Source organism: Dermacentor silvarum, chromosome 2, assembly GCF_013339745.2.
Source record: "Dermacentor silvarum isolate Dsil-2018 chromosome 2, BIME_Dsil_1.4, whole genome shotgun sequence".
NCBI classification, from domain to species: domain Eukaryota; kingdom Metazoa; phylum Arthropoda; class Arachnida; order Ixodida; family Ixodidae; genus Dermacentor; species Dermacentor silvarum.
The window spans coordinates 250457039-250483108 of NC_051155.1; the positions used below are offsets into that span (position 1 = coordinate 250457039).

A 26070-nucleotide genomic window follows, 5' to 3' on the forward strand; every position below is an offset into this window, starting at 1 on the left:
GCTTCATTTGTGGTTTTGCTGTGGGCTCCTAAAGTCAACTGGCCTACCGATCTTTGGTCAACTTCGAACCCTGACAAGATATCTGATTTTAAGCACAGAATGGCATTTGCGAACGTTAGCGCTGGCACCATTACTCCTTTCCAGATTCCATGCACCACCGCATATTTATTGTGGCCCCAAAGTGCTCTGTGCTTCATTATTGCTGCATTCCGCTTCCCTTTTATTTTCAAGTTTTCTTGGTGGGTGCTTAAGTTCTTCCTTCATTTATGTATACGCCGAGGTATTTATATTGCTTGACTAGGGGTATGACTTGCTGTTGAAATGACACCACGTAATTACTCGTCTCTTCATTAAAGAGCATAATTCCCAATTTCTCTGTGCTAAACTTAAGGCCTAGATTTGTCGATGTGTTGCCAAACATATTTGTAAGTGTCTGTAAATCTCTTGCATTGGCCGCTAGCAACACTATGTCATCCGCATACATCAGTCAGGAGACCTTCTGTTGCATCATCTGTCCATTATGCATGTACAACAGATCAAACCCTAATTCACTGAATGTGGTGGCTCCACTTGGTGTTAGCTGATGAAAAGCACTGACGTTTGGCATGGCCTCAAAAATCGCTCTGGCTCGCAGGTTTGTATCTGGCCCTCCCATTCGGAGCGCTCCCCATCAAAAAAACGTAATGCGGCTCGCCCGCTCGGCCGCCCCTAGATGGCAGTGTTAGCCGAGGGCTCTCCGGCTAGGGCGCTTTAAAGCAGCCCACCCGTTACAAAGGGATCAGCCACAATTCATCATCACACACATGCGGAGGTGGCCATACAAGGCCCACATGAGATCTCAACTTGCACACTGCCTCTCTTTTCACATGTTGCCGAAGATTTTCACAGGATATATCCCAGGTCTTTTTTTTTTTTTTTCAGCTCTGCCTCGAACATTTTGCCATCTCGGCCATCTAGTTCTCCAGTGCCTTTATTTTTCAAGTGAAGCGCCGGCAATGTAACACAGAAACTATCATAATCAGCAATGGCTGGAGCGTCATCTCCTTCTTCTACAGCAGGCACGTTGGCGCCGTTCGGCGCAACCGCGCGAATGTGCTCGTGCCATTGCTCCAGCATTCGTCATCGTTGTCTTCATCCCCAGCTGGCTCCGTTGCGACTCATATCATTCCAGCATAGACGTTCACTTCTCTTCTGTCGTCGTAATAGGAAGGCCGTGTTTACGGGGGTATGAGCCATTGCTTAAGGGGGTATGAGCCATTTATTGTGAATGTAACCACTACTATAAGATGTACGTGTGTAGATTTGACATTTGCAAACAACATGTGTGACATCGAAATGACCGAACCCATTGCAGTCTACCACAGCGATCACAAGGCTACTCTGCTCACTTTCACAAAATTAACCGGTGAAGTTTCCGATGTTCAATAAACATGTGTTTCACTGCCACCTTGTCTTCATTGATGTCACTAGTATCCACACAGTGCACATCTTGTTAGTCACAAGGGCACACTGAAGTTAACATGTTGATGGCAAAGGAGATGGTTAGATATAGAAAGGGACAAGCTTCGCTTATCATCAATCTTCGCGAAGTGGAAGGGCCAGTTATTTTCTTTCAGTAGTTCTCTATATTCTTATCCATTGATTTTGTAGTACTTATGTTCAATAATTTATTTTTCTAAACAAATCGTGTGGATTCACACACCATTCATTGTCTCTGAACTTGTAGCTTATTGTAGATCGCAGAGTTTAATTGTTGTTGCCTTGTCTTAGTTTGTTTCTTTCCTCATTTTTATTTTTTGCACTTGGCATTGCTCTGATTCAACAATTGATATGGCAGTTGCCATTTTGTACACCTAAATGTAGTGAGACGAACTTTCTGTAATATTTACTAGTATCTTACCGTGCGTACTTTTTCCTATTTTTAGTTTTCATTTCAATTGTACTTTTTGTATGTACTGTATTGATCTTGCGCGCTATAACAATGTACGAATAAAGCTTTTGTTATGTTGATGTATTTCTTTTGCCCTGTTGAATAACACATGTGTTATGTTGATGTAACCGTAGTTTTTTCCTTACCCAGTACCTGTCTGAAGGCTTGTAGGGTACTCGTAAATAAGTATATTTCCTTAAAATAAATCAAATAAACATGCTGCAAGCTGACACGCAGATGAGATGAGACATGTGGATTTTTGTAGTCGTGTAATAAACATTTAAATGATACTGTTCATGATTATATAATATTCCTGCTTGTGCAGAAACTATATTATACTAATAAACGAGTAAGTAATTGCATCATTTGTCATTTCACACTTCGCGCACAATTTCTCGCTGCATCCAGCTGTGAAACTGGCACGCAGCAGGCAATGGCACGCGTGTGCACGCCGGAGAACGCACAGATTTTCTTTAATCCGCAATGAAACCTTTGTTAAAGCTTGCTGCGCCTTAGCTGAAACATTCATCGTGGTTGCACTGTCAGTGACTCTTCACCTTGAATGTTTGCATTTGAACTGGCACACTTAGTCCTGCAAGTTAGGTTTGTTTGTTTCCAAACGGGCTAGTTAGTGGCTGTTCATACTTTCTACCCATCTCCTGACGAACTCTTGCAGAAATGTACTGCTTCGACATACCCCCGTAAATGTAGTAAGAGTATGCAAGCACAAAAAATAAATTCAAATAAATAGCCGCCAGACCGCGCTTTGCCCCTTGCGCACCTTCATTTGTCATTTCCTAATTAGTAAGGGATCATATAGCAGTGCAAAGTCCCGTTTTCTCACCTCATCCAAGCCTCAGCAACAGTACTGGAGCATACGCGAGCCTTCTCGATGCAATAAAAGCCCTCGGGTGCTGCAATGCAGAGAAGGAGCCAGCCATGCCCACCACTGAACTTACGCTCTCTTCCTGCGAATGGGATGGTTGGAGCAAAACATGCCAGCGCACGCAAATCTCTGAGGCCATGTGTCTGGTAGCACGGTCTTTTGAGTTTAATAAAACCTGGCACGAAATTTTGCACCCGGCACCACTACGCAGCTGTAGATTTCTACTGAATGTCCTGCTCACCTGTGACTTGATGACGGAAAGTTTGCAAGAAATAATTAAGTGATCAAGTGGAAAATTTGATGACACAACCTGTCTGCGCTTGCATCTTGTTGCAAGAAAGCGTGCACAGGTTTATCACAATGACATTATTTTTTAGTCAATGAAGTACCAGCTAGATGCAGTTCAAGAAACCAAAATTCTGAGCCCTAGCTTCATAAGACTTCTGTATGTTGCTAGCCTTCATTTGCTTTGCATTTGTCCTGCATGCAGGGCACAGAACACCAGCAGGATTTTCTGTCAGGGCAGCACAACTGGTACGTGACGTCTCATGCACGTCCCACCTATTGCAATGTTTGCAAGGAGGCCCTGTCAGGTGTTACCTCCCATGGCCTCTCCTGTGAAGGTGAGCAACCACCGCTGTATTAGCTTGGTCACATGAGCTTTATTACATGATGTTCTATGCACTTATAGCCACTTCATGCATGCAGTGAGTCAAATAGGAAATGCGGTCAGAACCACAGGCAAAAAAATCTGAGCAGTGCCACTAAAAGGTTTAATGGTCATCCAGTGGTGCCACCATAGATATCTGTGATGACTCAGAGCGAAAGTAGTGAGCTGTGTCAAGCCTTCTGAGTAGGGTGTAGTGAGATGAGCCACAAAACAGGTGTGTTATGAAGGAACCTTTTATGCAGCCACATCTTAGCAGATGTGTGTTCACTCAGTTTAGCTTCCCACATCATACTCCAGGTTGAGCTAATAATGGCAGTGTGAAAAAAATGAGACAAAGCACGAAAGCTTTATGTTAACAGAATTGAATGCGCTAGACTGAAGTTGAGAGAAGAAAATATAAGTTCAAACTGATACTGGCACTATTGTGGAATTAAAATATGTATTTAAGTTACAATGAAAGAAGTACAGGCTAAAGGATCGCCAGCTAAAGGTCTAAAGACAACATTTGGTCAAGCCAGGCAAAATATTCTTGAAATGAGAGAATGGCGCTCAGGGTAAGCAGACGTAAACAAAGTATAATGCATTAAATAGGAAAGAGTACTACAGAGCGCAAGATAAATGCAATTATTATCCTATTTAACATGCATTTATTTCTGTGCTAACTACAAACTATCCCTTGTCCCAGGTAAAATTAGTGCTATTTTTCTGTATAAAAATAATGAATACATGTACAAGATCTTTATTCATATTATTACTTTTTTAATTGTAATTCAAATGTACAACAAGGTGTCCATAGCGATGGCGAAAAGTATTTTTGTAATCCTTTCTTTTAGTCGATGACAATAAGGAATTTTATGCTGAATTTGCGATGGGTTTTTTTTTGCTGATGCCTTTGTTTTGCTGTTGGAACATTGAGAAATAGTGTCCAAACAGCCTGTATAAATATATATCTGACAATATATTGTGGTTTGTAAAAGAATAAGATCTGCATTAGCCACTATAGAATGAATCCTTACCTTTAACTGCCACGTGTTCTGTCAAAACTTTCTATTAATTCAGAGAAATACTGTTTCTTGAGTGCCGTCTCTTTCTCTCTCAGCTCTACAGTTCTTAGAAATTAGGGTTTATTCAAAAGTTTACTTGCTTGAAATAAGGAAAACACATAGAGTGTACATAGGCTTCAGCAGTTTCGGTTTTTATGTTCCTAAAATTTGGTATATATTTTTTTTCTGAAAATTTATGTTGTTATTCTGTTAAAATATTTTTATACATGACTTTTCACTGACTTTTATGGTGGCAAATTTTAAACATCAACCTTATTGTTTCGTTTTTTTTTTCTTTTTTGCACATATATCCGATCCACCAATTCTTTATTATGCTGAGACTACACATCCTGCTTCTCAACAGTGTACATGCATCCATTGCATGGGATAACAAAGTTTTCAAGAAACAGACTACGGGCTACTCATTTTTAAGTTATGCTGAATTTTTTAAAAATGCCTGTGGGAGATATCGAAAATAGTAGTGTCTACGCACCAAATCGGAAATAGTAGCGTCTACGTACCAAAATCAGTTTTGAACTGCACGCCATTGTGTTCAGTAGGTGAAGCATTGTTGACACGCCCCGCTTTGCTGTAGCCTTCACAGTGCAAGGCATTCAGAACGGAGCGGGAGCACCGCGAAGGGGATCAAGCATGATTATTGATTGCCGATAACTACACTTCTGCTGAACGCATTGAAGTACTTTTTGCTGCAAAGTATTTGGGAAATAGTCTAGGTTTAACTTCAAATGCATTTCTCAGCTTCAATAAAATGTGGTTCAGGACCCCTTTAAAAACGGTAGGTATGCATGATTCCATATGTTGCCATCACTGAAATTGCCCAGTCCATATTCATTGCATTGGTTGCAGTGTAGAGACTGCAACAACCTGAATAAGGGTTCTCCCGGACCTTCTGCAAACACCATTTCCTCCTTCATTCTCATTTTCATCGCAGAGGCAGACAAAAAAAAAGGGGGGGAGGGGGTAGAGAGAGAGAGAGAGAAGGTAAAGATTGCTGAAGCATCAGGCGAGTGCATGAACTTTTCCTGCATTGGCGCGCGTCTGCAGCAATGGCCTTCTTAGCTCTCTGGTAAATTGCTTTCACTGACGATTTTTAGTTAAAACCAAATCCCCCCCAAAAATTCAGCATACATTTTGATTTTATTTTCTTTTTTAGGGGTGAACTTAGAACACTGAACCCTAAGTACTCATTTACTTTGGTTTATCACATAACTGATATAATCTTTCTCTGTGTAGTTTGCAAGTTCAAGGCACACAAAAAGTGTGCGCTCAAGTCTCCAAACAACTGCAAGTGGACAACATTGTCATCTGTAGGAAAAGACATTATTGAAGACGAGGATGGGGTGAGCTATTGGTCTAATTTTGAGGCTTAGTGAGTATTCGAGTTCCTTAAGGAGGCAACTATTTTATACTGTAGTACACTATTCTTCTTATACCTCTGATTTCTCAAGATCTGTATACATGCATCGCTGAATTTATTATACATGTTCTTTTAGTGCATGCAAGCTTTTTATCATGACAGCATCCTTATAATGTATTGTGGCAGCCAGCAGGTGCATGGAGATGGTTGAAGAGTACGCATGATTGACGGTGGAAGTGAAGACTAAATAAATTGGTCATCTCTCGCTCTAATTTTTGTTCATTTGTTCCACATTTTAAACATCCTAAGCCCCTTTCATATGTACTAAGTAAGAAAATAAAAGTGCACAATGAATAGATTAAGTACCTTCTTTAGTGCTGAAAAAAGGCTGAAAGTCTAGTTTTTATTTGCACCGTATGTGGAGCACTCATACCTTGTGTTTCAACACCCAGAGCCTGACCATGCCCCATCAATGGATGGAGGGCAACCTGCCTGTCAGTGCGAAATGCTGTGTGTGTGACAAAACTTGCGGCAGCGTTCTCAGGCTTCAGGATTGGCGATGTCTTTGGTGCAGAGCAACGGTAGGCAGCCTTTCTCAACTCCTCAGAGTGCTTGCATAGTTTTTTAATCATGTGCAATCAGTGTCCTGCATTTTCCTCCACGTTTGTTACAGACACATTTGAAGAAACATGATCATATCTCTGCATGCACACTGTGTGTGAGTCATTGTTTGCTTCTGGGTGTGTCACACAACAGCTAAGCCTTGTCTTTGCTTTTTTCTCAGTGTACACGAATTGCTCATTCTGCCCCAGTACCGTGCAGGTAGTGGGTAGGAGCTATGGGCCAAATGTCAAGTCACTAATGGCAACCCGCTTATATCCTAAAAAATTAAGCTTGTATTAATCGCTGTAGTATTATGCCAGTGCTAAGCTATGGAGCTCTAACTTGAGATGGAGCCAAGGATTTGCGCAACAAGCGATGAAGCAAAAGAGGACGGGCGTAATAATGTTAAGAGACAGGAAGAAGGCAGCATACATTAGAGAGCAAACGCAAGTAACTGATGTGTATTGTAGTTTAGTTTGAGAGCAGTAAGAAGGCTGCCAGGTCATTTAATGCACAGAGCAAATAACTGGCAGTTAATTAGAGTTAACAGTTGAGACGGGAAATATTTAGGCATAGGATGGAGTTGGCACAAGACAGAATCATAACTGGAGATCACTGGCAGGCACCTTAATCCTGCAGTGGGCATCCACTGCAAGCCCCTGGTTACTCTGAACTCTTTTCTTTTGGTTGCCTCCCAAGTGAATTAATTCTTAAACCATTTGGTCACTAGTGAAGTTGGCAGTTAGTATTGAGGCGAGGCCATTCATCAGTCTGCTTTTAATGAGTCAGTGGGAGGAATTGTTTCAACGTAATGTGGGGCCGCATAACTTCAATGTTGTGCAGAAATCAATGCATGTGATGTTTAGGTGAGTTAAGCTAGTACAAACTAGTAAAATTTCACTTCAGGCCACTTGAACGCTAGCTATCACTCTCTTCTTTGACTACACTGTCTTCATGTTTGTGCAAAGAGAACTTACACTGGGACTTTCAGACTCTAGGACATTCTTGCATAGAAAGCATGGAGGCTAGCATGAATTCATCATTTTATTTATCGTTCCCTTTACCTGCTGTTGATCGAGAGCAACAAGTGAAAAAAAAAAATTCTGAGGCTCTAGTGACTCTTTCATCCCCGCAACTCAATTACTATAAACAGTAGTGATGAGACCTTGGCTCTACACTTCAAGACTCCCATGTAACCTTCAGAAAAGCAGCACTCCTTGAAAACTTCGAAAAAGCTCCAGTGCCTCCTGAAGAACTCCTGGTATTTCAATCCTGGGCAATTCTCAGAATCTGAAGAAAAATCCTGAAGAAGTACCTCGCGCTACATTGTGAACACCATGATGGAAATGGACCCTTTCTCTCATTCTTCTACTGTACACCGTTCTGTACAGCTTCGGGTATTTCACAATGTTAATAATTTTGCTCACTCTGAACTTTTTTTTTTTATGTGGGAGGATGCATTATGAACATAATATTGATTTGGGCCAGTTAGCATAGTTTCATACTATTCTAACTACACCAGCCCACTTTGTTGCTGTGTGTCTCGCACTGTCAGAATACTAGTATTGTGTGTTCATTTGCACAACTCAGCTGTGACTTAATGGTTAGAATAGTTTGTTTCAGTCCCAGGTATACCTGCCTAGTGACTTTATGTTACATTATGGTTTGCTTAAACTAATGAGTGACAAACAAATCACTGAACATGATCAGCTAGCTCATAACTGCTCTCTGCAGTAAGGCAAAATGAACAAATACACAACCATGGCACATATAGTAATGCATATCTGTTTGTGTCATATGTTTTCTGGTTTTCACCTTGATATCACATTCTGCATTGTTGTGACCCATGTGCATTGCAGGTGCATTCGGCCTGCAGGTCCCAGTGCCCCGTGCAGTGCCCACTTGGTGTTTGTAGGGCTTCGGTGATTCCCCCAACGGCACTATACAGCACCGGCGCTGGGTCTGATGAGCCATGGGAAGCAGTGGTGCCCACTCGTCGGGGCAGCATGGGAGCAGCCACAGTAAGGACAGATTTTTCAAAGATTACACATTCACACATGAAAGACTTAATGAAATGCCAGTTTAGTGCTAGATAAGTATAGTTTACTGTAGCATTGTGAAATCTCAAGTCTCGTGGTACCCTGCAGATGAGGTGGCAAGGTAATAGCTTGGCTGCATAATATTGTCTTGCATCAACAGAATTAAAGATTTTATCAGTTTAGCAACCCATGTGCCTATACTAAGCTAGCAGAAAAAAAAAAAAGACAATTTTTTTCACGTTGTTCCCAGCTAAGGTTGCAGAAGGAGCAGCAACTGCACCTTGCACTAGTCAACTGCCATAGCCAGCTGGGCTTTAGTTGCACTGGTGTGTTTATTGCAAGAAAGCAGCCATCAGTCATGATTAACTGCACTGAGCACAGTCAGAGCCATATATATAATATATTGTCATCTGTAAAAATCAAGGTTTTCCGTGCTTGCTTACAGTATGCTCAGGAGCTTTTACCGACTCCTAATGAATGCACTTGTGTACATGTTGTAGGCTGCCTAACTGCAATGTGTTTTTCAGTGCTCCTAACACATACATTGTTTACCAGGATCCATCTCAGCAGGGCCAGCCAGGCAGCACACCCTTGCTGGTATTTGTCAACTCCAAGTCTGGCGACAATCAAGGAGTCCGATTCATCCGACGCTTCAAGCAGCTTCTCAATCCAGCTCAAGTCTTTGACCTCATGAATGGAGGTCCCAGCCTTGGGTACGCAGAAAATACAATATAAACACTTTTACTGCACTAAGCAGTTTTGAACTCGGAACCAAGCTATCTCCGTAATATCAGCTCGAACATATACGTACACTGGAGGTGAATGGGAGTAGATAAAGAGATTGGACTTACGCAAAGGGGTGACATGTTTGCGCAGAGACTGTCTGATTATGTTTACAAGGAGCGTTTTAATGAGCGACAATTGGAAAAGAGCAGACGAAATGCACAAATAGAGCAGTGAAGGTGTGGTGCAGTACAGAGGTAATGCAAAAGATCATGTGAATGTGTCACATGTATCAAGACAAATGTGAAATAGGGGTGCGTGTATGGGGCAATACAAAGGAGTAGGTGACCTATCATGAATATATCAAATGCATCCGCATAGCTGAAGCTAACACACATAGAATGCCTTTGTCCAAGAATAAGTCCCCAGAAGGAGAACCAGGGCTGTCAAATCACATGATGGAGGCTTAGAAAGTTGTGGCTCATCGAGTTTTGCAGGCGTTATGCACGACTGGATGTTTGAGACAGGGTGTCGAACCGGAATTTTTTCGGGTTTGGTGTGGGTTCGGGTTCAAGCCTTTCGGGTTCGGTTCCGGGTTTTTCCGGGTTTGGTTCCCGAGCACCATTCCATTCCAGTTCAAACCGGTTCAAACGGGTTCAAACAGGATCAGAGAAAAGAAAGAACAGGAGTGTTTTTTTTTTTTTTTTACTCTTTTAGTGCTGTGTTTTCATTTGTCTGCCACGTCGGTATAAAAACCAATTAATAATGTAGGTTTCTTTTTGTAAATGTTGTGACTTGGCCACCTTAACTGTACAATCCACTGCAAAATGTTTTCCATCGGAGGCCAACGTTCACAACACTAACTGAAGCGAAATAAAAGATTCGCAGGGGCACTTAAGGCTGCTTACGGTGTGAGTGGGAAAGCATTACTCTTTATGGCCGCAAGTTTATTTTTAATAATTTATTTTAGTTCATTAATATAATTAAATTTTATTTTATTCTTGGCTCATAAACCAAGGAATCGAGCAAAAGCATTTCCTCGATCAAAGTCTTAAAAGTTAGGACTTCGGCACAGGCTGCTCAGCAGCACTAATCGTCCTTCTTTTATACGGCCCACCACGTCTGTTCATCACTGAACGCAAAAGCAGTGGCACACATACACATAGCATCCACTGTACAACAGCGTTCTCATTCTCCTGCCGGGGCGTGTGTCACTATTGGTCAGGTGCATAAACAAGTTCGAGAATGTTCGAGTCGGTTCTCTCCGACACGGCACTGCCGCCGCCCGCAAGGAAAAGTGGAGATGGATCCACTTAACACTGTAAAGGCTACACACTCTCCGTGGGCCACGAGTCAATTTCTCTCCATCATTCTGGAGGCTTCTACAGCGCACGCCAGCGTGTTTATTCGAGCCACGGAGGCTTCTTTATATGTGCGCCGATTTCTTGTGACAAACGGTGACCATAAGAGGCTAATAACTTGATAAAAATCAACTTGTTTATTGCGACTTATGATGGTTCCATCAGGATGTGTAGAGCGTGGATGGACGATGCTGCCGCATTATCTCTCGGCAGCGTCTCCATTTTTCTCAACAATGCTTTGAGCAAGTAAAGTTCTCTCTTTACCAGACTGCTCTGCTCTAAATCTCTGTTCCCGGAACCGGTTCAGAATGGTTCCTTCGATTCATTCTGGTTTGGGTTCAGTTCCAGAATGGCGTAAAAAATACGGGTTCGTTTGGTTCCGGTTCCGGTTCGACACCCTGGTTTGAGACTCCTAATTTAACAAGACTGCCTCATTTGCTTTGTTTATCGAAGTTTTCTATGGTCTCAAATTTCGCTGCAGTGCTCAAGTACAAACAGCAATGAAGCAAAACACTAACATAAGGATGCTTGAGTAAAGCACAGTGCTTTAATTTGAGAAAGTGTTCTCAAAGGTGTGAAATTGAAGAGTGATCAAGAAGAAGACTATGATAGATGGATTATGGACAATGCATTTTATAAGTCGCTGTTGCAGTATCTCTATGAAACGGGCCTGCATGCTCATATTTAACCTCATTATGATGTTATGCCGCGTGGCAAACCAAAAAAAAAAAAAAAAAGATGTGGCTGTAAGCAGATGGTCAGGCTTGCATCATGTGATCACTATAGTGTTTGGTGGTCATTCTGATCCAACCTGCTTACCTATGTGACATACACAAAAACACTGCCAGTCTCACCCTGTGGTCTTCAGTTCAGAAACCAAATGCTTTGACTCAATATTGCACTCTCGTGTTTGCAGAGACATTGCTGTAGTTCCTGCATGATGCAGAGTTACAAGCTTTTATTCATATTTATTTTATTTCCCATATGCCTTTTGGCAGAGCCTCAAAAAAAAAGAAAGCTTCATGTATAAATGAATTATGCCAGATAAGTGCTGACCTATTCATCGCAACAAAGCATTGCTCTGGGCTTGATGTTAGTGTTCCTGCGGTCTCATTGCATATACAGTCGAACCCGGATATATCGAACCTGGATATAGCGAATTATAATGTATAACGAATAGCCGTAAAATCCCCCTTAAAGTTTTTGTATTAAATTTTTATTTTATATATCGAATTAGTGATATATCGAACGATTTCGCGATCCCCTTCGAGTTCGATATATCCGAGCTCGACTGTATTTCATTTGGTAGAGGAATAATAATACATCAAACGTTACCTGCACTTGTGCTGATGTTTGAATGATTTGCAGTGTCATTGCTTTATGGAGCTCTACCACTGCCACAGTGACATGTGGGAGCGTATGCTTGTGGTTGCAGGCTGCGCATGTTTCGGGCATTTGTGCCCCTGCGGGTGCTTGTGTGTGCGGGAGACGGCAGCGTGAGCTGGGTGCTGAGTGAGATGGACCGGCTGTCACTGCACCGGCAGTGCCAGACGGGGGTGCTGCCACTAGGCACAGGAAACGACCTGGCTCGTGTGCTGGGCTGGGGATCAGTCTGTGATGACGATGCACAGTTACCACAGCTGCTCGAGAAGTACACCCGTGCAGCCCCACGGCTCCTCGACCGGTAAGTTCTGAGCCTGCACTACTTACAGCTGGGCATACCACACCAATCGATAGCGCAAATCATACCACTTAATTTTATCAAGCTAATTGGTACTGTATGTGGAATCAGCTGGGCCATATGACATGTCTAGCAGGTGGTAGCGCACTTGAATCCCGGCTGCAGCCACCGCATTATTCAGGGGGCAGAATGCAAAAATGCTCGTGTCTCAAGGACATTTAAGAACCTCAAGTCATCAGAATTAATACGAAGCGCCCCTCACTGTGGCACCTCTCATAGCAAGATGGTTCTGGAGTGTAAAAACCCACACATTCAATTGTCGATAAGACATGAAAGCCCTATCATAGGTGTCTTGGAGCACAGCTCAGGTCTTGCCATCATACTGGAAATCTGAAATCGAGAGTATTATAACATCCTTTCTGGACAAAACACAATGAAAAAATGTGAAGACAGACACAGACCACAACAGATTAAGTAATGTTAACATTCCAATTTTGCTTTAGTGATCGGTATTTGTATCCACATGCTGCGAGTATCTTTGCCAGAAAAGAACCTACTACTCGACTGCCTTAAGATTGGTGCTTTAGCTAGAACTCGAGAAATTGTCTGGCAGCTGCAACTACACAGTTAGTTCATACAAAGAATGCTGGACTGAACATTTTTGTGTCGTAGAAACTTCTGAGGGAGGGCTGAAAGTACAGCACACTTTGGTTTGGCTCAAAGACGCTCAAGCACCAAGATATTTTACCTGTATCAGAATGGCACTTTTGTATGTTTTCATATCCCAAAAGCCATAAGCCATCGGGACTTTGCTTTTATGTTATTTTATATGCCATGTAGATCTTTTGCATCATTGCAATACAATGTCCCATTTACTTAGCACTTATTTTCACCTTTGTTGTAAATAATGATTAATGCTTTCTGTATGGGTGACTAACCAAGCTCATCAATACAAATTTGTCATATTATGTATGATGATGATTACTAAAGTTTCATAGCTTTAAGGCATCTAAGGCAACAGCGTGCCACTACAAAACAAAAAGGCATTTAGTCAAATGTGATCTACAGGCCCTTCTCTTCCTGGAAGTAACAAACTTCTTCCAAACTTCAACATAATGAGCTGAAACAGCGGTGAGCTAGACCTGCCTGATTGATATTACACTTTATTAAATGCCTTTTTTTGTTGTTATTGCTGTTGACTGCTGATCTATATGAAAATAGGATCCTTCATGGCCACTGTCTTAATTTATCCACTTGCAAGGAGAGACAGTGGAAACATGCACGTTTATGAAGTTCTTTAGACATACAGTGTGATCTGTAAAGCAGTTCCAATGAGTTCCGGAATATATACTTAAATTTTGACAACCGGGAAGATGATAGCAGTGATACAAACTCTTAGCATACGTGGGGTGAGGTCTGTCACTGTTCCAAAGCAAGCTATGATTATAAGCAGGTCCAAAAAGCTGTTTTACTTCTATGGTAACTGAAGCATCTGTTCAGGTTCAAGATGTAATAAAGAATGTATAGGCAACTGGTTGTTGTGCACTGAAGCTTGCCTTCAGTGCTTGTTTATGACAGATGATTCTGACATGAGTCGCAGTAAATTTTTTAGAGGCAAACAAGATCTGATTTTTTACAAGTTCTTTCCTTCTTCTAACCTGAAGAAGCAGAGTTAATGAATACTGCTGAATTTAATTCTGTGTAATGTGCTGCATATGACTGTCATTTTTGTCTAGGTGGAGCATAATGACTTACGAAGGGACCATGCCACTGCCTTCCAGAAAGATGTCGACGCCAGTATGTTTACATTTTCTCGTATTATTGGTGGTATTTCTGAGATTTACTGAAGGAAGTTTTCTGCAAAAAATTTCTCACAAAATTTCTCACAGGTTTTTAAAATTTGTAATTGTCAGCACCACTTGTATCCCTTTATGAATTAACAATAGTTGATTCATTTAGTTACTTCAGTACACTTATCCACTTTTACCTTTATTCGGAGCTTTTTACATGTGGCATGAAAGCTACATTTTGGTTACATATTGCCTCTTTGTCTGGCATATGAGCATTATGCTCATTACAAATAAATAATTTGCTGATGTGTATCTTGTTTATGGCTGCACGGAATCAGATAATGTGACGGCTTTAGAAAACTAACAGGTACAAGTTGAGTGCAGTTGGAAAAGAACTTGGTTGATTGGATAGTTGTGGGAAAGGCTTTTTCTTGCAGCATGTGGAGAATAATATCCAATAAACTAAGCGTCAAAAGTTTACTTCAGCTTTGAGTAAATTGTATAACCATTACGCAATAAATGGAGCATGCAGTGCACTGTCTGACTACATTTTATTATATTCAGTGAACAAGTTTCAGGCAGATTGCTGTCAAAATGTCCATAAACTGGCAACCATGTACAGAACTTGAATGCCTCTTCTGCTTGTTTTCCTTTCAGTATGACCAAATCGCTGTCTATGAAGACTCCGTGGTTGCTCATCTTTCACAGATACTCCACTCTGATCAGCATTCGGTGGTGATCTCATCAGCAAAGTGAGAATAACTTCCTCAATCCCTGTGTAACCTTGTTCTTCCAGTCATTCTGGTTTCTTTGACGTTTTATTGTTGCTTAACATTACAAGCAGTCTTATTCTGCTAATCAGCAGCACAGTGCCAGGTGTTTTTCCTAAATGCAACAAATTCAGTTTCTGTCTAAGAAATACATCAGCATATTTTCAATTAAAATACTGCTTATCGGTGATACGCTGCTGAACATCTTACACACTTCAAATCTAAAAATACACATGCCAATGAATTATTTTAATTAAAATCATTAGTGTTTGTCTGGCAACATGGCCTCTTTGTTGCTGTCTGCCCATTGAAGTCACCTCATAATTTTCATTGAAGTCCTCTGAATCGGAGTTCATAAGAAGATTCTTGCATTTCTGCACTGGTAAAAGTTGTTGAATTTCTACATTGTTCATAAAAAAAAACGCAAGTTTCGCCCGAAAGGCAAAGCATCAATTGCGATTGCAAATTATTAGACAGCTATATGAAGAAAGGATAGTTTGTGCTGCTGAGCACGAGGTCGTGGGATCAAATCCCGACCGCAGTGGCCGCATTTTGATGGAGGCGAAATGCAAAAACGCCCACGTGCTTGCGTTGTAGTGCACATTAAAGAACCCCAGGTGGCCAAAATAAATTCGGAGCCCTCCACTACGGCGTGCCTCATAATCAGAATTGGTTTTGGCACGTAAAACCCAAGAAAGAAGAAGTAAGGATAGTAGTTTATCGGCTGTATAAACTTCAAATCATTGGCTTACTAAATAACACGCATGTTGTCACGCGCCACAAGCAAACATGAACACATCTCACTCGATGATCACAGAAACTCACTGTCGAAATGCTGGAGTGAGGAAGCGCAGGAGCAGCAGTGAGCAAATTAACCTTCTTGCTACCTCTCACTTCAACACGAACTAACTGGTGCACGTGCTTAGTTCGAAGGATCGTGTTCATCCATTCCGGTGTCCTGCTCCTAAGCCTTTCACAGGACTGTCTCACGAATGGCTGGCGAGCGCACGAAACTTCCACGTAGGTAGCCATCCTCTAGCCAAAGAGCCTAAAGCTACTCCCTTTTGCGCCTGAGTAACCCCATCGTTAGGTGGCGTTAGCAGCGCAACATTCACACCCTCTCTTGTACTAATCTGCAACCACACCAACCGCTACGCGGAGAAGCCAGATTACAGGAGACATGAGAACCATGCGGGGAAAACAACATCAATTGACGAGTGAGAGTCGAGCATCCCCGTGCCCTATACTGCAGTGTGCTTCAAGTATGAAAATTATATTTTGTGGTATAGTGGTGTAGACAGGGAAATAATGATTGTGAATAACTTCTGCAGCCTGCTCCACTTACACAGATTGCAGTTGATACAGACATGCAACTATATACTATCATACACAAGAGCATTTGGCATCATGCTGCTATACACCAAGACGATGGCTACCTATCATTGCTAATAAGCAGGCTTGTGAGGAATTTAATTTCAGAATATTGCTGCTCACACTACTATCCCATGTGTCCCTGTCCCATGCTCCTTTTTACGTGTAAGCGTAGGTTGCCCTTCTGAATTATGTTTGAAGCCGCGAGGAAGTGAGCGCCGGAGAAGGAAGGCGCCTGGAGGTGAAGAGAATCGCCGCGTTTGCGCCCTTGCCATTTGTGTTTCGGCGCCGCGGTGCTCGCTGTGCATCTTTGCAGTGTCTCTTCTTCGCATGTGTAGCAATATGCTCTTTCCCTGTGGCACACCAGGCGTCTCACTGTCGGGATCAATGCAGTGACTGCGTTCACACCCTTTCCGTTTGTGCTTCGATGCCGTGGTGCTCGCTATGTATGTTCACAGCGTCCATACGCTTCCGCGTAACCCACGTTCACATAGTGAAATGTCACTGACTTTTTTACATTGACACCACAGCACATCTGCAAAGCTTTGCATCATTCTGTGCTCTACAGTGCTTCTATTTGCAATGTACATGAATGACCACAATGTGCCCTGTATGTTTGACAAACGCATTCTCTTTTTAAAGGACCAGAGGGCAATGGCATAACCAGAAATGTTTTCACGGTACGGAAAGAAGGATGCAAGTGTGTTTTAATGTGATCAGCATTCTTAGGGTACTTCACCCACTTTCCGGAGGCTGGCTGGCTGGCTGGCTGCCCGCCTGCCCGCCTGACTGCCTTTCCGGCCTAAACTTACATTTTCCTGACAACTTAGATCACTGGGAGAGAGGAGAATTTATCGAAAAAATAAAGAGAGGTTGGCCTGCAGTAATATCCTGTACCTGCTACTCTGCTACATTGAGAATCGATGGTCTAATGGATAGAGCATCAGGCTGATGGAACTGGTTTCGAAACTAACCATCTGGGGTCACTGGGCATGTGGCACTCATCAGTTTCATGCCAACTTGTGTTACTGGGTATGTGCCGCTCTTTAAAGGGCCCCTCACCAGGTCTGGCCATTTTGAGCTGACAAGCGCAGGGCACATAATGTGCGCTAACAATTGTGTCTGCTAAGTATTACACCGCTACACACTGCAGAAACATGCCAAATTTCAAACTTTTTGTTTTACTCCGCACCGCAGCAAGAGAGATGTACTTCCATTTCGTCTGCTTGTTCCCACGTCGTGCAGTCATGTGCGCTGACGATGAAATTGTCATTTTCTACTGTGTTCCAGCGTGCGATCATGTTCTGTGATGTGCTTGCATCTGCCTCAGTGTTCGTGCACCACTGACTTATACCACTAGTCGGGTGTTCGCGTGCCCAGCGCGCAAAATCGTGCGCTACGCGATTCAAAACAACTGCAACAGCTCGTGCTCGAGGCCGTCACCGGAAGTGCGCCGCACAGCAAAAAATGCGAGAAAGAAAAAAAAAGAGAGGCGGGACCCATGACGTATGCATCACGTTATTCACCAGCTTCGGCATGGGAGAACGCAGGGAAGGAATTTCGCTTGCGGAGGCTAGACGGGGCAAGGGGAGAGAGTGTCTTTCTTGGCAGTGGCGCTCGCTTCCTGAAATCATGGTTTCGCGGCACTGAAATATTTCTATCACGGCTATTAATGAACCAATTTGAATAAATTATTGCGGTAGAACGCTCCTAGAAGGCACTTAACAACTTCCAGCGTATAACCAAAATTTTCTATATGGACCTGGTGAGTGGCCCTATAAGGAACTTCTTTGATTCCAACTTGTACTACTGGGTATGTGCCGCTCTTCAATGGCAATAAAATCATTTAAGATTTCTCCGGCGCTTGGGTGGAATTGAGCCTGCGTCATATATATTTAGACAGACGTCTCTGAATGAATATTCACACAAGCACCATGTGCAGACTTCGCAGTGGTGCTGCTGAATGACCCAGCGTGTCCGGAGGGAAGCCTGACTGCATACAAACATGACGTGGTGACAATACAGTGTGTCGCTGCTTTGCTTCATTGCTAATTGCATTAACTTCAACAATCATCATGAGATGGTTTCTGCCACATTTTTTCTTATGTGGAATGGTGGCAAACGATAACGCGTAATTGGACCATCTAACCCTTTCTATGCCAAACTATTTTTGGTGGAATAACAAAAATATCATTAAAATTTACGTGATTAGCACTCTTTGGGAACTTCATGCAGTTTTCAGTATTTCTGTCTGTATCTTTGCATGTCTCCCGGTCTGCATCTAACCCCTTTCACACCAGTTTGGGTCACTGGGTAGTCCACAGCCTAGTGGATACAGCATCTGGCTGCTGTGCTCAGGAAACCGAATTCAATACCGATAGTCAAACCAACTCGGGTCACTAGGGCATGTGTCACTGTTCAGTGAAAATGTTTCATGCCAACTTGGGTGTACCATGCTTCAGTGAGACGCCAACCTTGTTGGGTCACTGGCCGTGTGCCACTGTGTATGTGCAATAAACCTCTTCGGCGGCAACTTGAGTCACTGGGTATGTGCTACTCTTCATAATAATCATCATAACATATAAAACATATCATTATTAATTACACACCCATCATAAGAGAGATTGTTAATGGCATTAATTTCGCCAATCATATCCAAAGGATGGATGTGCCGCCAATTTTATTTTTGTGTTGCTTTATCTAGAAAAGTGTATGCCCAAATAATATCGGCAGATTTTTATTTGTGATTGCAGAATATTGCCGTTATTCGTTTTAATCTTTATTTTTATCTTCTTGGTGGCCCAATAGTAATTTTCTACAACATGTGTCATACTTTGTGAGGCTGGTAGCGGAAAACGCAAGTGCAGACGGCACGTTGTCCTTATCCAGAAGCAATGTCCACATTCTTAGTGCCACCAAAACCTATATGCAGCCTTCTTTGATATTATTCAAACCAAGTTTCGCTTTGAACAATTACTCGCTAAAGCTTTTCTGTGCCATTTTCACTATTAGAGTTCTGAAGAACTTCAATAAAACTATGTTTATACCTCAGACAGCACTTGTTCTTGCTCCCATGACAACCCACACTGGATGGATAGCACCATTTTTAAATCTTTAAAAGCCACACCACTTCCTGGCACCAAGAGTAGCGCCAGATATATGTTTTGTCCACTATAGTTTGTGCCATCTAGTAGAGTGATCTGCAACACAGAGACCAGCCACAGCAGATCACTGCCTATGGTGATGCTTCATTTCCTGGCAACATGGCCCACATTCCAACAGGAGAGTAATGCAGAAACGTCCATGTACCAGGAACTGGGTGCGCATTAAAAAATGTGAGCTGGTCAATATTAGTCTGAAGTCCTCCATTCATTATAAACTCTTTCATAGCTCGACCCGTCACTGTAGCTTAGTAACTGGCGTTGCACTGCCGAGTTCGAGGTTGTGGGTTCACTCCCAACCACGGCGGCTGCATTTCGATGGGGGCAAAATGCAAACACGATCGTGTTCTTAGATTCAGCAGGAGCATGTTGAAGAACTCCAGGTGGTCAAGACTAATCTGGAGTCCCCCACATTGGCAAGCCTCATAATCACCTTTTGGTTTTGGCACGTGGAGCCCCAGAATTGAATTTCAATTTTTCTCATAGCCCACCTGAATTGCTTCGGAATGTTAGATCCACCCATCCAATCATTCAGCCTGCGACACAGAGAAAACAGCTTCTAGTCATCTGTGGCACCCAGGAGACAATAGATAGCGCTCAATGAGTAAGAATCGCTAACGCAGTATTTCGGGGTGTGCGCCTGAAGGAACAATGTTCATCGCTGGTATTTAAAGGGTTAAATTGAGCCAACCAGGTTTGGGTCCGAGCCTTGCATTTGGTTTGCTTTTCTCCCTGCATTTCTTTGCTGTTGGCAAAAGTTATACGTATTGTGCAAAGCAGTATGTGATTCCTTGATGCAATCGATTTGGACCTAGTAAGCACATGTTGCATTCAAGGTTATATATTCCCGTGAGTGCTTGTTCCGCACAGGTTTATGCTTGTTTTTTAAGAAAGAGGTATAGAAAGTCTCACTCACATTTATTTTTCGCTGCATCATCATTTTTTTGTCATCTTTTGCTTTGCCATTATGCTGCAGGGTCCTCTGTGAAACCGTGAAGGACTTCATTGCCAAGGTAGGTGCTGCTGACTCTTGCGGTGCCACTGAAGTTGACAAGGACTCTATATCACACAAGGTAAGTGAACTTGTAGAACTGTTGTCTGAGAAAGCAGAGTGGAAAGGTTTCATTAATGAGGCACACCAACATTTTACTCAGATTGTCTTGCCCCTGTATTCATCTTCTCATTTTATAGTCACTTTTATATGGGTTGGTGCTTATCAAAAGGCCTAGTCGGTTTGAAGTGTTAGCAGTGTAGTTTGTTCAGGATTATTATGGCCTAGTGAGCCACTTTTATCAACCCTAAGAGCAAAGCATTGCATAAGTGCACTTATTGCAGTTGTACAGAGCACCGAGGCCACGGCCGGGCTCGACTGGCGCGCACGCTCGCTTCTTACGGCCTTCTCACCCGTCGGGGAAACAATGGGAGAGTTTCTCAGCACGTTTCGCCACCCGTCGGCGGTAGGGGCACTGCGACCCTGACCCTTCTAGGGTGCCTTGATGCCCAGCGCCGCTTTCAGGGTGCGGACACCCACGCTTTTCGGCGCCCTCTTGGTCCTTTCCAGTACGGAGGCGCTGGGCGTGTGGCGGCTGCAGATTTACCATTGGGCAGAAAGAAAGGGCGGCGGGCGTGCTAAGGTCGATACCGACGCTATTTAAATGTAGATTTTCTGCTTTACCATCTGATAAACAGTTTGCTTGCATAGAGTGCTCGTTTCAAAAGAGGTTGTCCGACACTTTTCGCGTGTATCGCAACCTGAAGGTAGCACAATTTGTTTGCGAGGTTACCCCCTTTTTTATTTGCTCATTTCACTGGTAAACTACCCACAAATATTACTGGAATTGTACACTTTATGAAATGTTAAGTTTGAAGCTCTTTTAATAGTAATCTTGCTTCTTAGGGTTTTTCCCGTCATATTTATGAAACTGGAAGAAAAATTAGGAGACGTCGCGTGAGTAGGCCTGCAGCTGTTCAGGTGCCTGCTGAAGAAGAAAAATGCATTCAGAACAGTTTTCAACACTCAAACAGAATTTATTTACAAAAGTAAGCTCTAATTAATCCACTTTATAAGCTCTCAGCGAGGTTATCTGGTTAAAATGTGGTTGCACACCCGTACCTACTGCACGCTTGTACCTGCTACAGTCTTGCTAGCATAACACTCAGCTGCCTTTTCAGGAGTGTTAAGCCATCGCAGATAGATGCAGAGATGTGTGGACACAAATTGCTCAAGAAGTTTTCCAATCGCATCTTTGTGCTGATAACATGGGTTTTCTGGCAAGGTTACATTCTTTCCAATAATTTCCTTCAATGCTTTCAATGGTGTTTCTCAGGCAGCTCAGATCTTGAGCTTCAGCAAAATACTTGAGAACACCCTCACATTAAAAAACAAAGTCCAGAATTTGTCTGCTTGCATAAATTAAAATTTGCCGCCTTGGACATATTCATTTAGTTGAGCAAGGTGGTTTTCCTGTCCAGGGTTCTTCGGCCGCTCGCATACACATGCACACAGAGCAGTGTTCCACAGCGCAGATAATCTCCTTTAAAAAAAGCCTGCCAAGTGGGCGAGCACATCAAGAAATTTCCTCTAAGTCAAGAATGAAGTCGCTTCTCTCATAACTCTCTTCCGACTGAGTGATGCTTTGTGCTTGCTTAATTTTTGCTGAGAAAAAATCGACCAGATAGGTACTGTCATCGATCGCGTATCCAGGAAACGAGTTTACAAATGCCCAATACTTCAAGCTACAAAAAACAGGTCAATTCACAAACGTCTAGAATAAACATACGCCATTGCAACAAGTCAAACACGGCGATCACACCATACTGCAGCCTTATAATCACTAGAAAAGGCATGCCAACATCTACAAGCAACTTCTCTGGGAAAATGAAAAGTATTACAAAGGGACATTATCCTTAACAAAAGCATGATCTTAACTCGCATATCTTCGTTGTGTCCGTCGGTACCCAGCTGTCACGTTTTACTTGCGCTGCCCTTTTCTTCCTTCGTTCAACTTTGCTGGGCTAACAAAATACCCGCGGCTCTTTTGCGGTCTATCCAGTGCACAGAGCGACAAAGCAGCCCGTCATGTTTCGTTAACAACCACGAACATCACAAGGGCCTACACAGAACACGAGCTCTCCCACCAGAACGCCACAAAGAAAGCATATGGAGTGCGCATCCGTTCAGCTCGACAGCCGGCGCGAAAGAACCAACATGGCGCTGAAAAGCCGGAGCGGCGGCGCAGGGTGGTTTAAAGGCTGTCCCCACCCTGTAAAGCGGCGCTGGCATCGAGGCGCCCTAGACCCTTCCTCCCCTGCTCCGCGTACATGCGCTTGCCTTCGCGCTCGCACGATCGTTTTCCCGCACATTTTATTCGGTGCTCTGTCAGTGTTGTCTCCTGAAGACGGTCATACAGCCTTTAGTCTGCGCTGCCACAACCAAGACTTGGCGCCGTTCATTGCACATCGGTATATAACTGCTTTGTGATGGTGTATTGCTGTCTTCTGTATTGCAAGTCCTGTTCCGGGAAAACATCCGGTGTTTCTTTTCACCTGTTCCCAAGCAATGAGTTTCTAGCCCGAGTTTCTAGCGCTTTTGGACAAGATATTTGGACAAGATAGCATCAACTAATAAAGGGGAATTTTAAGATGGACATAACAAAGATCGTAGCCTTCTCCCAAAGTCTTTAGATTAGATCGTTGCCGATTAGATCGCACTCCGGATACGCTACTCGGCAAATACATACTTTCATTATAACTTCTTTTTCCTCACGCAGCAACTCTTTTAAGTATTCTTTTTTCCGTGCACAATAGTTGGACTGGAACCAGCTAAAAAATGACGTCGTCTCTGCGCCAACTTTAACTTCTTTTTTATCATGTTTACAGTGACATTATTTTCTTTGTGCCATGTTTGCAGTGACAGTGTTTTACTTCTTTAGTGTAACATTGCATGTGCCCAACCTGTACGCTTTGTGCTTATTCAAATAACACTTTTCTTTATTAACCTGTGCATTTTCTGTACATACCAATGTATTCGTTATGCTTGTACCACCCTGCTAAAATCACCGCATAGGATTGCAGTATTTATAAAATAAAAATAAATAAATAGCGTTTTTTTATAAAGCCTCTGAACACCTGCCACGCAGGAATGTACTAGAAATACTCGAAAGAGCAGTCCAGCCCTATTTACAACGCGCTTCCATTTTGAGCTGCCCTGAAGGTGTTGACGACAGTCATGCGATCGATCCGCAAATCTAATTGCCGAGAAGTTTCTGAGAATACTCCTTGTAAATCGGTCAAACCAACTGACTGGCGAAAACGACAAGCCTTCGGCCTATGTACACAAGCCGCCAAGGAAACACTTTAGATTGTAATTGTGACTAAGACACATTTGTCAGCTACTGTGTCCGCAAGAGTTTTCGCCTGAAAGTATGGAAACCATTGTAAGTGCATACGAGCAATAAATATTTATTTTCATTCCCCAAAATGCATTTGATGGCGGAGAGCTGTTCTCCCGGTGCATGTATCCCCATTGAAATTAAAGAAGCTCGATGTATTAATACAGTTACACTGCATCCATTTATAAGAAGCCTAGATGAACCATTTACGCGTCCTCTACAATTAGGCAACTTGTTCTTGAATGCACGGGGAGGTAAGAAGCGCAGCTGACCCAATCTTCCAGCATTGCGCGCGCTGCACAGATCGGCTGGGAGCAGCTGAGCAGGGTGGAGTCGCAGCGCCCCCCTCCAAGCAGCGGCGATAGGCAAGAACTAGCCCCGATGCAAAGGCCGTAAGAAGCGAGCGTGCACGCCAGTCGAGTCCGGCCGTGCCGAGGCAAAGCACAAATTGGGTTCTTGCACCAGGCCTCTCGCTTATGCATTCATTGGCCATACTACTAAGTTTTTGCAGTGCATATAAACGGGACAAGAAGAAACACACAACTACATGGACAGAACAGGTGCATTCGTTGTGTTCCTTCTTGTTCTGTTTATTTGCGCTGCAAGAACTTGGTACTCGAGAAAAATGTACCAACTCGCCCGTGAGCAAATTCTTTTTTTATTTTTATTTTATTTAGGAAATACTTCGGTCATTGAAGACCACGCAGGTGGGGAGGGGAACAAATAATCAATTATGCACATATCAAAAGCAATAATTAATTATGCAAGAATATACAATGGAGCCATACAGCTTCTGACTATGATACATCACTGATAAGGGTGTGCAACTAAGTAACTATTACACACCCTTATCTTTATTTGCATTAAAGAAGCCTCAAGAAACAAACTGAAGCTGCTTCTTCAGGATTCAGAATGCTCACCACGGTAAAGTTGACATGTCCTCCAATATAAACATTTTGGCGTGGACAACATCTGGAAATGTTGATTGTTGCTACAATGCCAACAATCTAGTGCTCCAAATGGCAAGTCAACAGCTGCCCTTCCCTGTATGCTGCAATGTAATTTTCACCTGTTCAGGTGCTTACTGCAACTGGGCACTGGGTTTGGTACATGCTGAAAAAGTGTGCTTAAACGTTGTGTGAATTTAGCTTACATAAATTCTTTTTTGCCGTTGTACTTTAGAGAAATTAATCACACACCTGTACTTTGCTCATGAGTGCATTGGAAGTGTGCAGGTGTGTAGAGGCCACTTGTGGCTCGTGACTGAGCTCCTTAGTCAAGCACTTACTGTAGCATGCCATCCCAAATTACAAGACAGCAACTAACACAGCCTTCATGGCACCTATATTCCAATGCCACTGCTTTCTCAGTAGGCTCCTCAACTTAAATTTATTTTGTTTAATTTCAATGTACAGTAGTGTCAACTGTACACTGTAGTTTATATATCAGGCACATGCCAGTCAATGCCTTCCTGCCAGCTTTGCAAAAGTTTTTCTCTGTTTAATGCAATGCATGAGCAGTGCAAGGTGCTCAACGAAAAGCTGGACTCCTTGCTGAAGACTCTGAAAGAAGAGTCGCTGGCCGTTGAGCAGCCTGAGCCTGAGGCTCAAGTTGGCAAGAAGGATCCCGATGGTGACAAGGATGAGAATCGAACAAGCCCAGCCCCGAAGTCAACAAAGGTCAGCTTTGAGCACTTTTATCAATGGGTGACTGTGCTCCTTTGTAAACTTGAGATAGCACCTACTTCTCAGTACAGAGTTGCTGGCCTTGAAGAGGTGCCATGAATATTCATGTACAACTGTGTTCTGATATTATGCCAGTGTCTTCTGTTAATTATATACATACAGTGTAGACCGCTTATAACGTAAGTCGCAGGAGTCGTGAATATCTGCACTATAAGCGGTACCGCACTATGACCAAAACAACGATTTTCAAGTCCTGCACGCACTCAAAACATGTAGACCAAGCAGCCGCGCGTATCGGAGAATCGAAGCTTGCGACTGGGAGTTTTGCATTCGTTTAAATTTACGAACGTTGAAAGGTTAATGTCCAAGTACCCACGATCTTCGCATGAAGCAGACAAAGTAATAATTTTAAAAAAAATGTCTCAGTTTCGCCCAAAAGGCAAAGCATCAATTGCGATAGTAAATTAGTAGAGAGCTATAAGGAGTAGGGATAGTAGTTTTGTCGGCTGCATGAACTTGACACATTCGCTTACTAACTGAATTAACAAGCTTGGTGTCAACGCGCACAAGCAAACATGAATAGACTCG

General features: G+C 42.9%; 1 protein-coding gene across 4 annotated transcripts in view; it reads left to right on the forward strand.

Moving 5' to 3' along the window:
- The window catches only part of LOC119443125 (diacylglycerol kinase eta-like), a 307015-nt gene that overhangs the window by 227661 nt on the left and 53284 nt on the right, over positions 1-26070 (forward strand). For all 4 annotated transcript variants that reach the window (XM_037708278.2, XM_049662589.1, XM_049662588.1 and 1 more), the window contains 10 exons: positions 3307-3439; positions 5784-5890; positions 6360-6488; positions 8370-8531; positions 9105-9262; positions 12069-12317; positions 14051-14111; positions 14762-14856; positions 20383-20479; positions 25318-25476. In XM_037708278.2, the coding sequence (XP_037564206.1) occupies positions 3307-3439; positions 5784-5890; positions 6360-6488; positions 8370-8531; positions 9105-9262; positions 12069-12317; positions 14051-14111; positions 14762-14856; positions 20383-20479; positions 25318-25476 (1350 nt within the window). The remainder of the gene's footprint in view (positions 1-3306; positions 3440-5783; positions 5891-6359; positions 6489-8369; positions 8532-9104; positions 9263-12068; positions 12318-14050; positions 14112-14761; positions 14857-20382; positions 20480-25317; positions 25477-26070) is intronic.